We start from the raw sequence: 16,633 nt of genomic DNA on the forward strand, positions 1-16,633 counted from the left end.
TCGTGACAGTTGTAACAATCGTGACAGTCGTGACAGCTGTGACAGTCGTGACAGTTGTGACAGTCGTGACAGTCGTGACAGTCGTGGCAGTCGTGACAGTCGTGACACTCGTCACAGTCGTGACAGTCGTGACAGCTGTGACAGTCGTGACAGTCGTGACAGTTGTGACAGTTGTGACAGTCGTGACAGTTGTGACAGTCGTGACAGTCGTGACAGTCGTGACAGTTGTAACAATCGTGACAGCTGTGACAGTCGTGACAGTCGTGACAGTCGTGACAGTCGTGACAGTTATGACAGTCGTGACAGTCGTGACAGTTCGTGACAGTCGTGACAGTCGTGACAGTTCGTGACAGTCGTGACAGTCGTGACAGTTGTGACAGTCGTGACAGCCGTGACAGCCGTGACAGTCGTGACAGCTGTGAGAGTCGTGACAGTCGTGACAGTTGTGACAGTTGTGACAGTCGTGACAGTCGTGACAGTTGTGACAGTCGTGACAGTCGTGACAGTTGTGACAGTCGTGACAGTTGTGACAGCTGTGACAGTCGTGACAGTCGTGACAGTTGTGACAGTCGTGACAGTCGTGACAGTCGTGACAGCTGTGACAGTCGTGACAGTCGTGACAGTTGTGACAGTTGTGACAGTTGTGACAATCGTGACAGTCGTGACAGTTGTGACAGTTGTGACAGTCGTGACAGTCGTGACAGTCGTGGCAGTTGTGACAGTCGTGACAGTCGTGACAGTTGTGACAGTCGTGACAGTTGTGACAGTTGTGACAGCTGTGACAGTCGTGACAGTTGTGACAGCTGTGACAGTCGTGACAGTCGTGACAGTTGTGACAGTCGTGACAGTCGTGACAGCTGTGACAGTCGTGACAGTCGTGACAGTTGTGACAGTTGTGACAGTTGTGACAATCGTGACAGTCGTGACAGTTGTGACAGTCGTGACAGTCGTGACAGTTGTGACAGTTGCGTTATTAGGGGACCCACCACCGTCTCGTATTCACCACAGCTGCATTTGCTGCTCTTGAAAATATTGAGTTTGAGTTGTTTTTAATTTTGGTTTACGGCCGAATTCGAAAAATAAATGTGTCTCCTCTTCATATGTTCGGTTGGCCGACCCCTTGTCGTATGGGCCATCGGTGCGCAGATTTGAACTTTATCGATCAGAAGTTTGACTCCATACATTGGCACTTGTACATTTTCACGATCATATCGCTGTAGTGGACGTGACAGCCTAGTCGGGTGGTGGAGGGTTTCCACGACATTTATTTTTGGGTTTTACGCGTAAAATTAACCTACCGAGTGCTCCTAACACACCCCGACGAAAGAGTTTCGGCTAGGAAAACTCTCTGCGTCTGTAGTGTATTGTATTAATTATCGCGCCAACCGGGAGAGAGCTTGGTCCCACTTTTTATTGGCTTCAGCGTCACACTCACGGGAGGCGGATTTACCCGGTCAACTGACGATGTGCGTGCGTGTGTGTCAGTGTGTGTTAGTGTGTGTGTCAGTGTGTGTGTCAGTGTGTGTGTGTCAGTGTGTGTGTCAGTGTGTGTCAGTGTGTGTGCGGTAGTGTAGCGGTTTGCGCGCTGCGCTACGAACCTGGCGACCCGGGTTCGATTCCCGCTCACGGCCAACACCAGTGACGATTATCTGAACCGGTCCTGAGCCTCCCCTAGGTCGACTCAGCCTCAATTGAGTACCTGGTGCGGTGTGTAAACATCGCCACTAGGGAGACAAAGGCGGTCGGGCGTGGTGCTGGCCACCCACCCCCTCGTGTACCGTTTCGGCCTTAATAGGTGCTCGCTAACAGCACTTGCCCCAACCGTCGCTTGAGGCTATACGGGGACTCTTTGTATTTGTCTTTGTGCGTGCGAGACTCCCAGCAGCTGCGTGGACCTCTGCCAACGCTGCTGCTGCGTTGGCAGAGTGGCGCACAACCACAATTAAGAACAAACAACAACAACAACCTCAACAACACACTCGTCAATAACACCACTGCGGCCTTAGAAAGATGCCACTGTGTAATAGGCGACGTTTCGGGTCACGGTGCTCTTGTTCACGCACATACTGACGAACGCGTCAACTGCTGCGTTATTCGCGCTCACGAAACATCCTAGCCCTCTGATTTTTCGACTTGAGAATGTACACGAGTCGATCACAAATCGTGGACATGCACGTGATAATCAATTAACTGTACTTAACGAACAGTTTGGCGATGTGATGAATGGGTAGCAGTGGTAGTCCAGTGGCAGGCTACGAAATCAGCCGCTCGAGATCGATCCCAGCTCGCGGCCACCATCAACCATCGACGATTGTCTGAACCGGTCGTGCGGCCCCAGCGTCAAATTTGTACCCGGTGCGATGCATAAAACATCACCACTGGGGAGACAAAGGCGGCCGGCAAGTGGCGCTGTCCACCCCTAGCCCCAACGTACGTCCATGACGGAGCACACACAGCACTTGCCCTGAAAGTCGGTTAAAGGCTATACAGGGGATATTTGTCTCTAGGTCCTGGTGGATGGGTGGGTGGCTGTGGGGCTATGTGGAGCAGCTATGCGGGTGCGTGTTGTGGGGTAGTGGTGGGGTAATGGGGGGGTGGTGAGTGGGTGGGGGGGTATGTGTGTGTATATGTGTGTGTGTGGAGTGGAGTGAGTAGGAGTGTGCAACTCGGGGGCAATGCGGGGTTAGTTTTCAGCCCCTTTACAAGTCATACTTATACCCAATTAGTTAGCGGCGGCGGCAAAACACTCGGCAGTTGCCTCCTCGCCTAAGCGAGCTTCTTTAAAGTTGATGGAATGCCGCGGCGAGTTACACCAAATCCGAGCAGTGGGCCGCACAGATCGATAAACCCGGGCTCATGGTGGCGCGCGCGCTGCGAAAACACGAGACGGAGTCTGCGTGGAGGTGGAATGCGGAGCGGTGGAGTCGAGTTGCAGAGAGTCCGAGCGGCTGTGGCTCTGTCGGGGTTACGGTGTTGACTGGCTGGATAGGGGGGGGGCGATGCGAAGCGACTGGGCTCTCGACGTCTCTCGCGAACGGATCGCCGTGGTCTCATTGTTCAAATCGGATATCCGTCTATCGTCTTTGTCAGCAGCAGCATACATGAATTGTTGAATTGGCAGCGACCTCTAATGTGATTGTCATCATCGGTCGGCCGAGTCGCCATTGAAAAGGAGCTTCTTAGCTCAATGGGCATTGCTGGTGAAATAAACTTCTGATTATGAACGATGTAATCATTATCGACTCTTGAATTATCACCAACATCATCATCATGATCGGCTGTTGATTTTCATCAACAATTGCGTCATCGTCAGTATCATCTTCAATATTATGACCGTCATCATTAACACTATCATCAACATAATACATTTCATCGTCGTCGTCAGCACCATCATCATCACCACCGTCATCATCACCATCATCCGATGAATCATCAACTCCTACATGAATCAATATAATCAACAACTTCAACTGCATTGCCATCATTATCAACTGCATTTGTGAACCTTCTATAGCAAATTAGACTTGAGATAATCTCAGTTTGCACCATAATTTAAAAAGAATAATAACGATTTAAAACGCGTACAAAATTCGTTAATTGGTCACGGTCGGATATGTGAATATCCCGTGGCTGGTGATGGATGATGATTATTATTATTATTGCGATGCCGATATGAAATTCCTAAAGGCCCGAGTATTGCCTAAGTGTCTGGGCACTTCGGTTGAAAGGCGGCCCCGTAGTCTGAGTGTAACAATATGCACTTGTGAACTCATACAGTAACTCGGGGAGATTAAAACAATGTGAATTAGCCCTTAATTGGGCTCAAGGAAGCGTGTTTCGTCTCCCCCCGCCCACCCCCACACCCTGTGTGAGAATGTATAATCGCACATTAAATAATTATTTACTATTTTATAACAATATTATTATTTCATACGATAGCTATGGCGTGGTGGCTCAGCGGTTCGCGCTCGCTTAGCCACGATCACGATCCCGGCCACCCAAGTTCGATTCCCGCTCATGGCCACCAGCATCGGTGACGATTATCCGAACCAGTTCCGGGCCTCCCCTATGTCGACTCAGCCTCGAATGAGTACCTCGCTGCGATGTGGATACATCTTCGCTAGGGATTCAAAAAGTGGCCGGGCGTGGTCCTGGCAACACCATCCCTTCGTGTGCCCTTTCGGCCTTCATAGGTGCTCGCAAACAGCACTTGCCCCAATAGTCTGTTAAGGGCATTCTGGGGATCTTTGTCTTGTCTTTGTGTATTTGTGTGTGTGTGTATATATGTATGTATATATGTACGACAATGTGCGGGCACGTGTGTATATGAGTGGATATATGAATACCCATATATACTTACAGTAATTTGTCAATCCACTTTTGTGTATATATGTATATACGATTATATTTATAAGTATACGTGAGCATAAGTGATAACTGTCTCGTATATACACTGGTGTATACATATATACTAAGTACACTGTTTGTGTACGAGTATATGTGTGACTATGTGTATATGTGCGGAGTGGTCGTGCAGTGTTTAGCGCACGGCGCTACGAATCGCCGCCGACCCGAGTTCGATTCCCGTTCACGGCCAACATCTTAGCCGGTCCAGCGTTTCGTAGACGTTAACTCTGCCTTAATTTAGTACCTGGTGCGGTGTGTATACAGCATCGGCACTGGAGATACAAAGGCGGCCGGGTGTGGTACTCGCCACCCATCACCTTGTGTGCCCTGGCACTCGCTAACAGCACACCTGCCCCAACAGTCTGGATTTGTGTCTGTGATGTGTAGGTCACACCAAAAGTAATTCGCCTGTCTGTTGTTGTCGTTGTTGTTGTATCCTCAAATCTTGTAACTCAATTTTAACCCACTTCCCAATGTGGTATCGACTGCAAACTTGGTATACTCATGTCATACTGATGACAATACTATATTCTATCATCAACAAAAAACTAAAAATGTTTATTTTTAAACGTTATTTTTTATACGTTATGTTTCGGCTTGGGTCTAATTGTCCACGCTCAACTGACGTTGGCTGTAAATCACCACGGCCCCCCTTACGTTGTGGCCAGCTTCAGGGTCCGTTCCTGGAGTCGTGGAGTTCTGCCATTACTCGTACGGTACATTTCATTAAAGCGTGTTTTTAAAAAAAGTTTTTAAAAAAATATTACTTATTTTCCCTACATTCCATCAGCCACCACGATCCATGGGCAGATATCCCATAGGTATCTCCGGCATATTTCGTCATTTGTTTCCACTTTTCTCTCCGCCTTGTGGCCTTAATGCTCAAGTCGTGGCCACGACTTTGCGGCACCAATCTCTGCAAGGTCTTCCTCTCATTCCTCTTCCTTCCATTTTTTTCCGAACAACAAACTTGACATCTTCCTGTTGCTGTACATCCTACACACAGGTGTCCAAATAGTGCCAAGTTCCCTTCTCGTCACTGCCCGCATCATCATCATCATAATCAGATCGTCTTCTTCTACATGCAACCTCTTTCTTACTCCTACGGTGGTAACGCTTTGAGATCAGTTCAGTTACAGCAGCACTCCGTCTGCAGCGATGACATTTCGCGAATGCCAGCATTTCTTATCCTGCCTCGAATTCGTGGCCAGTTCTCCCCCCCCCCCCACCCGGGCGCGACACCGCCAAAGCGGCACGCGTTCAACACGAGCAAACGTTTAGAGCAGTTTCAACATCCGGTGTCTCATCAGCGGCCCCGCTTCAAGCGCAACACTCGCAGAGAGCCGCCGGCCGTTTTGAATGGCAAGGGGCCCGCTCCGCTGTCGACGCGATCAGGGCGCTTGCGATCTGTTGTCAAAGCAGGAATCAGGGGCAGAGCTCACGAGAGCTGATAACAACAGCTGGATGGTGACGTCATGCCCATTGCACTCTTCACCCTCCCTTAATGATGGCCAGAATGATAATAATAATCATCATTATTATGATAATACTACTCATTGTTTTTTTTTTCGGTAAAGTCACGTATGTAGAAATACCGTAAAATTATATTAAAATAAATGACGACGTTTCGACCGCAACGCGAGCGATCGAAACGTCGTGATTTATTTTAATATAATTTTATGATATTTCTACATACGTGACTTTACCGGAAAAAAAAATAAAACCGATGAGTAATTTATGCAGTCACGAAAGCTTCAATTCTTTATGATAATACTACTCTAGAGTGTTAAACGGGGGGGGGGGGGGGATGGTGGAGCGGTGGCGCAGTGATTAGCGCAACTGCCCTTCGAACGTTGACTTTCCCACGTTCAATTTCACGGCCCCGAGGCAGAAATCGTCGTCGACTGACATCTCCTTGATCGGTGCTGGGAAATCCCTTCCTAAATCCTTCACCAACCCGCACCGCGCCAGCCGTGGTGAAGTATGGTCAAACAACTTCTCCCCCTACCAAGATCGACGCCACGTCGTGGGGTGTCCTTCATCCAGCAGTGGATTAACAAAATGACCGTAAATATATATACTGTACACTGCAGAGCGACTGGTCACGGGAGGCATGGGTATGCAAGTTGCGAGTTAGTCGGTGTGCAGGGCGCGTGTGGTGGGGTAAAATGTGGGTATGTTCACGTTTTACTATACGTCCGGCCAATCGAGTGGAGACCCCTTCTGCCGGCAGTAGAGTGAGCAAGACATTGCAGGGCTGCGCCTTTACCCTTTTTAGGGGGGGGGTGGTGGTGGTGGCGTGCGGAGTGTTTGCGTAGGGGGGGGGGTCGAGGGGAGGGGGGGGAAAGAGAGATGGAACCGATCCATTGAAGAAGTCCTTACCGATTCCGTCCGGACTCACGGAATCCTTTGGCGAAGGGATTCCGGTCGATCTTGAGTCGCGTGATCTGACGTCGTGGGAGGGAGGGGGCGAGCGGACGAGTGAGAGGCGCCGATTGTGGACGCCGCTTCTAGCGCCCGTGCGCTTCCACGCCGCAGCGCGTTCATTAACAATACACGGACACATTATGTGGCCGTGTGTGTAACTGTGTATATATATTTAGTGTTCACATAGAGTGCGTGTATGTAGTGTGTGTGTGTATATATATGCAGTGTGTATATATTGTATTATATGAACGTAGAATTTATTTCGCGCTGTACGTAGCCAACCGTGCTAATCAGAATTAGTATTTATACTGGAGGAATACGATGAGCTATGAAGCTCATTTTCACAGATGTCCAGTATATAGTCGGTATATATAGTGTATATATTGTATATATAGTGTATATATAATGTATATAGTATGTATATTATATATAGTGTATATATACTATATATTTATACACTATATATAGTGTATATATCGTGTGTGTATTTATAGTGTGTATATATAGTGTGTATATATAGTGGGTGTATATAGTGTGTATATATAGTGTATATATAGTGTGTATATATAGTGTGTATATATAGTGTATATATGTGTGTACAAGTGGCTCAGTGTTCGAGCTGCGAGCGGCTCGCAATGCCACGGTTTTGCGAGTTAGAACGATGGAGACTCAGCCCATCGTCCCTGTGTGGTGGTAGTGTGGTTGGTGGTGGTGTCGTGGTGGTGTGGTGGTGTGGTGGTGGAGACGGTGGTGGCGGATGTGATAGCGTTGGTGGTGGGTTGCTTGTGTTGTTGATAGTGGATTTGGTGGTGCGAGAATAGGCGTGGAAGGAGGCGTTTGTGTTGTTGGTGTTGTTGGTGCTGGTGGTGGTGTTGGCAGAATTGGTGATTTTCTTGCTGTTGGTTTGTAATGTTGTTGGTGATGATGCTGTTGTTGGTAGTGTTCCTGTTGGTGGTGTTGTTGGTGGTGTTATTGGTGGTGGTATTATTGGTGTTGTTGTTGCCAGGGTTGTTGTTGCTGGTGTTGTTGGTGGGGGATGGTTGTGTTGTTGTTGTTGTTATTTGTATTGCCGCCGCTGCTGCTGCTGCTGTTGACCCACCTGCTGGTTCTGGTAGGCCGTCACGGTGGTGAACACCGTCTCGGGGAAGGAGAAGGCGCGGCTGTTGTCCGCCGTGGGGCACGGCACCGCGTGCGCTCCGCCCGCCTCCTTGCGCACCACGTGGACGCGCGGGAGGTAGCGGTGCATGGAGTGGAGGATGATCTGAGCGGGGCGAGGGGAGGGCAGGCGGACGGTGCCGTGGGTCAGGTTCAAGGGCAGCTTCGCGTCGCCAAGGCGAGGTGGGAGAGCTCGAGAGGAGAGGACGAGTGCCGTTTGCGAGAGGGGGGTGGGTGGGTGGGTCGGTGGGTGGGTGAGTGAGTGAGATGATGAGAGAGTGACTGAAAGAGTGGGTGAGATGATGGGTGAGTGAGATGGTGGGAGAATGATTGAAAGAGTGGGTGGGTGATGGGTGAGTGAGTGAGATGGTGGGAGAGTGATTGAAAGAGTGGGTGAGTGGGTGAGTGAAAAGATGGTTGAGTGAGTGAGATGGTGGGAGAGTTATTGAAAGAGAGGGTGAGATGATGGGTGAGCGAGTGAGATGGTGGGAGAGTTATTGAAAGAGAGGGTGAATTGATGGGTGAGCGAGTGAGATGGTCAGAGAGTGATTTAAAGAGTGAGTGGGTGGGTGGGTGATGGGTGAGTGAGTGAGATGGTGGGAGAGTGATTGAAAGAGTGGGTGGGTGAGGTGATGGGTGAGATGGTGGGAGAGTGATTGAAAGAGTGAGTGAGTGGGTGAGTGAATGAGTGAGTGAATGAGTGGCTGGGTGATATGGTGGGTGAGTGAATGAGTGAGTGGGTTGGTGAGATGGTGGGTGAGTCAGTTCATATTTCAAGTTCATTTTATTTACCCAGGTGTGAACTCAAGCGACTGGCTCACCAAAATGACAAAAGCAAAACAAATATGAAAAACCGCACACAAACGAAGGGAACTCCTTTATCAAGTGACGAGGCACTGATAAATATTGCAAACGTAATTCCTCTGCAGCAAGTTGATGCACTTTGTGCATGACGTCATATCTGTATTGCTGCTTCACTTTTTGCCGTGCCAGGGACAGCTGCCACCAGGTGGTCCCCTAGGCTACAACTGCAACAGGGTAACTCGACGTTTTTCTCGAGACGATATTTAAGCAAGGGCCACTGTGAAATGCAAATCTTTGTCCTCCACCCCCTTGAGAGACTAGCGTGCAGCATTCATCATCGGACGTGCTCGATCCACTGCTGGATGAAGGTGACCCATGAACACCGCACGGGGTGGGGGTCGCGTGCGTGATACCACCACTACGCTGGTGTTAAGTGCGGATCGGTGAAGGGGGAGCGGGGGGAGCATGGACGTTGGAGCGTAGTGCAGTACAACGTTAGATTGTGTCCTCCACTGCCCACCACGTTGCTCAGCATTCCTAAAACAAGCTCGTTTTCACACGGTGAGCACCCGAACAGGCGCTAGCCAGGCTCAACGCCTGCTTAGCATCCGATATCTGACGAGCCGAGCAAAATTCGGTCGATCTGAAGACGCCCCCGGAACGCGGAGCGAAACGTCGGACAGCGTGTCGGGAACGGCGCGTGGGTGCTAACGACGCGAACACAACATCGGACAGAGTTCCACAGCAACGCGGACGCACGGTGATCATCCGCAGTACGATGGCAGGGTAGGTGGGTGAGTAGGAGATGGGGAGGAAGTGGCTCGGTATTTGGTGGGGGGGGAGTACAGGGAGTAGAGGAGGGTAGTGGGGGGTTATGACGGGGGGGGGAAGTTTGACCCAGGGCCTCCGATTCCCACGTTTATGAACTCTCACGCGCACACCTCACACGCAAAACACGCAAAGCGGCGCCGCTAATTGAGCCACGGGGTCATTGGCCATTAGCAACCCCCCCCCCCCATCTAACCCTCTCCCTTACACATACACGAAACAAAGACAAAGATCACCCGTATAGCCCGCACTTACTGTTGAGGCAAGTGCTGTTAGCGAGCGCACGAATGAGGTGGGTAGCCAGCACCACACCGGGCCGCCTTTACACACCGCACCGAGTACTCATTTGAGGCTGAGTCGATGTAGAGGAGTTCCAGGACCGGTTCAGATAATTCGTCACCGGTGTTAGCCTTGAGCGGGCATCGAACTCGGGTCGCCGGGTTCGTAGCGCAGCGCGCTAACTGCTACGCCACCGCTCCCCACACTTATACAAAGACAAAGATCCCCCGAATATCCTGAACGGACTGTTGGGGCAAGTGCTGTTAGCGAGCGCACACTCACACACGTGTGTGGCACGCACGTGCACAGCGCACACACACACACGTGTGTCGCACGCACGTACACAGCACCACACTCACACACGTGTGTGGCACGCACGTACACAGCACCACACTCACACACGTGTGTGGCACGCACGTGCACAACACACACTCACACACATGTGTGGCACGCACGTGCACAGCCCACACTCACACACGTGTGTCGCACCCACGTGCACAGCACACACACACACATACACGTGTGTGGCACGCACGTACACAGCACACACATACGTGTATGGCACGCGCGTGCATAGTACACATTCGCACACGTGTCGCACGCACGTACACGCGGCTACCTTCTGAGAACAATTACACGGTCATTATGAGAGACGTTCTCGCCCAAGGGGTCACGCACGAGTGCCCTGGCGGTTAGAGTTATTCGTCTAAAGAGAGAGTCAATAGAGAGTTATTCGTTTCTCTCACATCGCCGCCGCTGCTATTAGTATTATTGTTGTTGTTCTTGGTGGTGGTGGTTGGTGGTGGTGGTGGTGGAACTACAGCGCGGCCGTGAAATGTCACGGTTCAGGTCCTGCCGCGTAAGGAATATTCGACCCCACAGTGACGTTTATCTCTCTTTACACTCTCGCTCTCTTTATTTAACACTTTCTCTTTAACACTTTCTCTTTAACACTTTCTCTTGAACACTTTCTCTTGAACACCCTGTCCTTTCTCTCGACGTGACGACGCGGTGCTTGCGTTGCACGTGGCGGTGTGGCGCATGTGCCTTAGGTTTGCAATGTTTCTGTCGGTGATCCCGCATCAAAAGTGGCTCCAGAGATATTGCTGCTGGCAGCAATAAAATTGTTTTTAAAAGTAAAGTCTCTCTCTTTCGACTCTCTCTCTCTGCAAACACAAAGATCCCACGTCATAGCCGTCACTAGTAAAGTCTCTCTCTTTCGACTCTCTCTCTGCAAACACAAAGATCCCACGTCATAGCCGTCACTAGTAAAGTCTCTCTCTTTCTACTCTCTCTGCAAACACAAAGATCCCACGTCATAGCCGTCACTAGACTCGGGTGGCAGTACCACGCTTGGGCCGCCTTTGTCTCCCCAGTGGCGACGTTTACACACCGCACCAGGTACTGATTTGAGGCTGAGTCGACCTAGGGGAGGCCCAGGACCGGTGCGGATAATCGCCACCGGTGTTGGCCGTGAGCGGGAATCGAACTCGCGTGGACGGTTTCCTAGCGCAGCGTAAGCGCTACTACGCTACCGCTCCCCAATGTACGCAGACACATACACACACATACTCACTCAACTATACTGTATACGCTACTGATATATGAATGTGCTCACGTTTATATATTAATACGGATACACACAAATACACAGCAGTTAATTGATAATTGAGTGTCAAAAAAATATATCTTACGTGCGTGTGTGTTCATGTACACAGACAACTCGTATGCACACACATATTCTCAAACACATACACGAATACAGATACACAAAGATAAAGATCCCCCCCCCCCCCCGTATAGCCTTTAACAGGATGTTGGGGCAAGTGCTGTTAGGAAGCAGCACCTATGAAAGCCGCGATGGCACACAAGGGCGTGGGTAGCGGGTAACACTCCAGGCCGCCTTTGTCTTCCCAATGCTGATATTTACGCACCGCACCAGGTACTCATTTGAGGCTGAGTCGACCTAGGGGAGTCCCAGCACCGGTTCAGATAATCGTCACTGGTGTTGGCCGTGAGCCGGAATCGAACTCGGGTCGCCAGATTCGTAACACACACACACCTACCTACAACGTGCGATTAATATATATTGGGTATCGATGTAGCTTCATCGATCCGAGGGTTGCCCTAACGGTATATGATTATAATAAGAATAACAATTGAAAAATCTCATCTGATGTTCACAGTTTTGAATTCTTATCGTGACCTTCGTCGAGCAGTGGATGGAGAAAAATGACACCGCAATTAAACATACTTAAAACATTACACGCGGTAATATCGCTCGCAAAATGCGAGGCGTCTTAAAACTGCGGGTTGATTTATGGTTTGCCGGAACTATTAAAATAATAAAATTAACAAACAACTGCCGAGACCGAACGAGACATTTCATTTCAAGCCGTGCTTTGAGAACACAGCCTCAGCCACGGGCCCAAAACCACGTGCACAATTTATTTGCGCAACAATTAATATCCTACAATCACTGTAACGCGACACTCTCGCTCGGTCCGCGTAATATTATTATTAACATTATTATTAATAACAACGTGAAATCGGTGGTGGTGGGAGCACGGTATACGCCGTGATGTTGAAGCCTTGAATTGATCGCTCTGCGAGGCGACACAAGAGAACCCTTTTTTACTGGTAGGAACGAAGTTGTAAACTGAGTGTACCAGCCTGCAATAGATTAATGTGTCCGTCCGTCCCCTTTCAATACTTTAACGAAGTGAAATCTCGTGCTGTTGGGGTGTAAAATCAGCAATAGACAGCGCAGAGACTTGTCCTACCAGCCCACCCTGCAGGGACCTGTTTAAGGTATAACACAAAACAAAAGTCAGCATTCTTCAGTGTTGGCGAACGCGACCGCTCTGCATTTGCTGCGGCTGCCTCGACCCCGCGGTGTGGTACCGGTTGGAGGTGTCCCCGCCTCGCCCTATGCGGCGCTAGATGGGCGGCTCGTGGGAGGAGCGAATGCGTTCCAAGAAAATGAAATGCGCACAAAGCGAAGCCGCGCTTGGAGGCAGCTGCCTGACGAGTATAGTACACACAGTACACACACAGTATACACACACAGTGCACACACAGTACACACAGCATGACGCAGTACAAACACACAGTATACACACAGTACACATACAGTCCACACAGTGCACACACACAGTACACACAGTACACACACAGTACACACAGCATGACGCAGTACAAACACACAGTACACACAGTACACATACAGTCCACACAGTGCACACACACAGTACACACACAGTCCACACAGTATATATAGTACACACAGTACACACAGTACACATACAGTCCACACAGTGCACACACACAGTACACACAGTACACACAGCATGACGCAGTACAAACACACAGTACACACACACAGTACACACACAGTCCACACAGTGCACACACACAGTACACACACACAGTACACACACAGTCCACACAGTATATATAGTACACACAGTGCACACAGCATGACGCAGTACAAACACACAGTACACACACAGTATACATGCAGAGTGTGCACACATTACACACAGCGTATACACAGTATACACGCAGTACAAACAGTAGATATAGTACACACAGTACACACAGTGCACACAAGCACAGTACACACACAATACATAGTACACACACAATACACACAGTACACGCACAGTACACGCACAGTACACACAGTACACAATGTTGTATCTCTGTATATATCGCGATGTTTATGTATATGTGTGTCTTTGTGTATGAATCACTGTGTATGGTATATCTATATATGTGTGTATGTATGCTCACGGCCAACACCAGTGACGATTATCTTATCCAATCCTGGGCAATCCCCGAGGTCGACTCAGCCTCAAATGAATACCTGATACGGTGTGTAAAAACATCGCCACTGGGGAGACAAAGGCGGCCGGGCGTGGGTCAAGTGTTGTTAGCGAGAAGCACCTATGAAGGCACGAGGGGGTGGATCGGTGGTCAGCACCACGCCCGGCTGCCTTTGTCTCCCTAGTGGCAATGCTTTACACACTGCACCAGGTACCCACATATTTGAGGCTGAGTCGACCTTTCTGCAGGCCGGTTTAGATGATATAATCGTCACTGGTGATGCTGGCTGTGAGCGGGAATTGAACTCAGGTACCCTGAGTTTATAGCGCAGCGCGCTAACCACTACACTACCGCTCCTCACACTGCATATACAAAGACAAAGATCCCCCGAATAACAGACTGTTGGGGCAAGTGATGTTACCGAGCACCTATGAAGGCCGGCACGGCCGGCCGCCTTTGTCTCCCTAGCGGCGCTGTTTACACACTGCACCAGGTACTCATTTGAGGCTGAGTCGACCTAGGGGAGACCCAGGACCGGTTTAGATAATTGCGGGATTCGAACTCGGGACGCCGGATTCGTAGCGCAGCGCGCTCACTGCTACACCACCGCTCCACAGACATATATACAACAACACACACACATATACAACAACACACACACACATTTACAACACACACACATATACAACAACACACACAAACATATACAACACACATACACACATATACAACAACAACACACACATATACAACACACACACACATATACAACAACACACACAAACATATACAACACACACACATATATAACAACACACACACACATATACAACAACACACACATATACAACAACACACACACATATACAACAACACACACAAACACACATATACAACACACACACTCACATATACAACAACTCACACACATATACAACAACACACACAAATACAACAACACACACAAACACACATATACAACAACACACACACATACAACACACACACTCACATATACAACACACACACACTCACATATACAACACATACACTCACATATACAACACACACACTCACATATACAACAACACACACACATATACAACAACACACACACATATACAACACACACATATACAACAACACACACATATACAACAACACACACATATACAACAACACACACAAACACACATAACCAACACACACATATACAACAACACACACATATACAACACACACACACTCACATATACAACACACACACTCACATATACAACAAGACACACAAACACACATATACAACAGCACACACATATACAACACACACACTCACATATACAACACACACACTCGCATATACAACACATATACAACACACTCACATAAACAACAACACACACATATAAAACACACACATACACATATACAACACACACATATATACAACAACGCACACACAGACAACACACACACATATACAACAACACACATATACAACACACACACACATATACAACACACATACACATATACAACACACACACACATATACAACAGCACACACACACATATACAACAACACACACATATACAACAACACACACACACATATACAACAACACACACACACATATACAACACACACACACATATACAACACACACACACATATACAACAACACACACACACATATACAACACACACACATATACAACAACACACACACATATACAACACACACATATACAACAACACACATATACAACACACACACATATACAACAACACACACACATATACAACACACACATATACAACAACACACACACATATACAGCAACACACACACAAATACAACAACACACACACATATACAACAACACACACATATACAACACACACACATATACAACAACACACACACATATACAACAACACACACACACATATACAACAACACACTCACATATACAACACACACACATATACAACACACACACATATACAACATACACACACATATACAACACACACACATATACAACAACACACATATACAACAACACACACAAACACACATATACAACAACACACATATACAACACACACACTCACATATACAACACACACTCACATATACGACAACACACACACACATATACCACACACACATACACATATACCACATACACACACATATACAACAACACACACATATACAACACACACTCACATATACAACAACACACTCACATATACAACACACACACATATACAACAACACACATATACAACACACACACTCACATATGCAACACACACATATACAACAACACACACATATACAACAAGACACACAAACACACATATACAACACACACACTCACATATACAACAAAACACTCACATATACAACACACACTCACATATACAACACACACACTCACATATACAACAAAACACTCACATATACAACACACGCACACATATATACAACAACACACATATACAACACACACACACTCACATATACAACACACACATATACAACAACACACTCACATATACAACACACACACATATACAACACACACACATATACAACAACACACACACATTTACAAAAAGACAGAGATCCCCCGTGTAGCCTTAACAGACTGTATGGGCAAGTGCTGTTAGCGAGCACCTATGAAGGCCGGAACGGTACACGAGGTACTCATTTGAGGCTGAGTCGACCTAGGTGAGGCCCGGGACCGGTTCAGATAATCGTCACTGGTGTTGGCCGTGAGCGGGAATCGAACCCGGGTCGCCAGGTTCATAGCGCAGCGTGCTAACCGCTACACTACCGCTCCCCACTATATACAACACACACACACACACATATATACAATACACACACAT

General features: G+C 48.2%; 1 protein-coding gene across 1 annotated transcript in view; it reads right to left on the reverse strand.

Annotated features, from left to right (window-relative positions):
* The window catches only part of LOC116952936 (uncharacterized), a 72,889-nt gene that overhangs the window by 13,735 nt on the left and 42,521 nt on the right, over positions 1 to 16,633 (reverse strand). Inside the window, exons 5-6 of the mRNA XM_032972678.2 lie at positions 7,934 to 8,095; positions 6,790 to 6,854 (exon numbers count right to left, since the gene is read on the reverse strand). Of these exons, the coding sequence (XP_032828569.2) occupies positions 6,790 to 6,854; positions 7,934 to 8,095 (227 nt within the window). The remainder of the gene's footprint in view (positions 1 to 6,789; positions 6,855 to 7,933; positions 8,096 to 16,633) is intronic.

The sequence above is a fragment of the Petromyzon marinus genome, chromosome 49, assembly GCF_048934315.1.
Source record: "Petromyzon marinus isolate PM22_M1 ecotype Great Lakes invasive population chromosome 49, UKy_Petmar_22M1.pri1.0, whole genome shotgun sequence".
Classification (NCBI taxonomy): domain Eukaryota; kingdom Metazoa; phylum Chordata; class Hyperoartia; order Petromyzontiformes; family Petromyzontidae; genus Petromyzon; species Petromyzon marinus.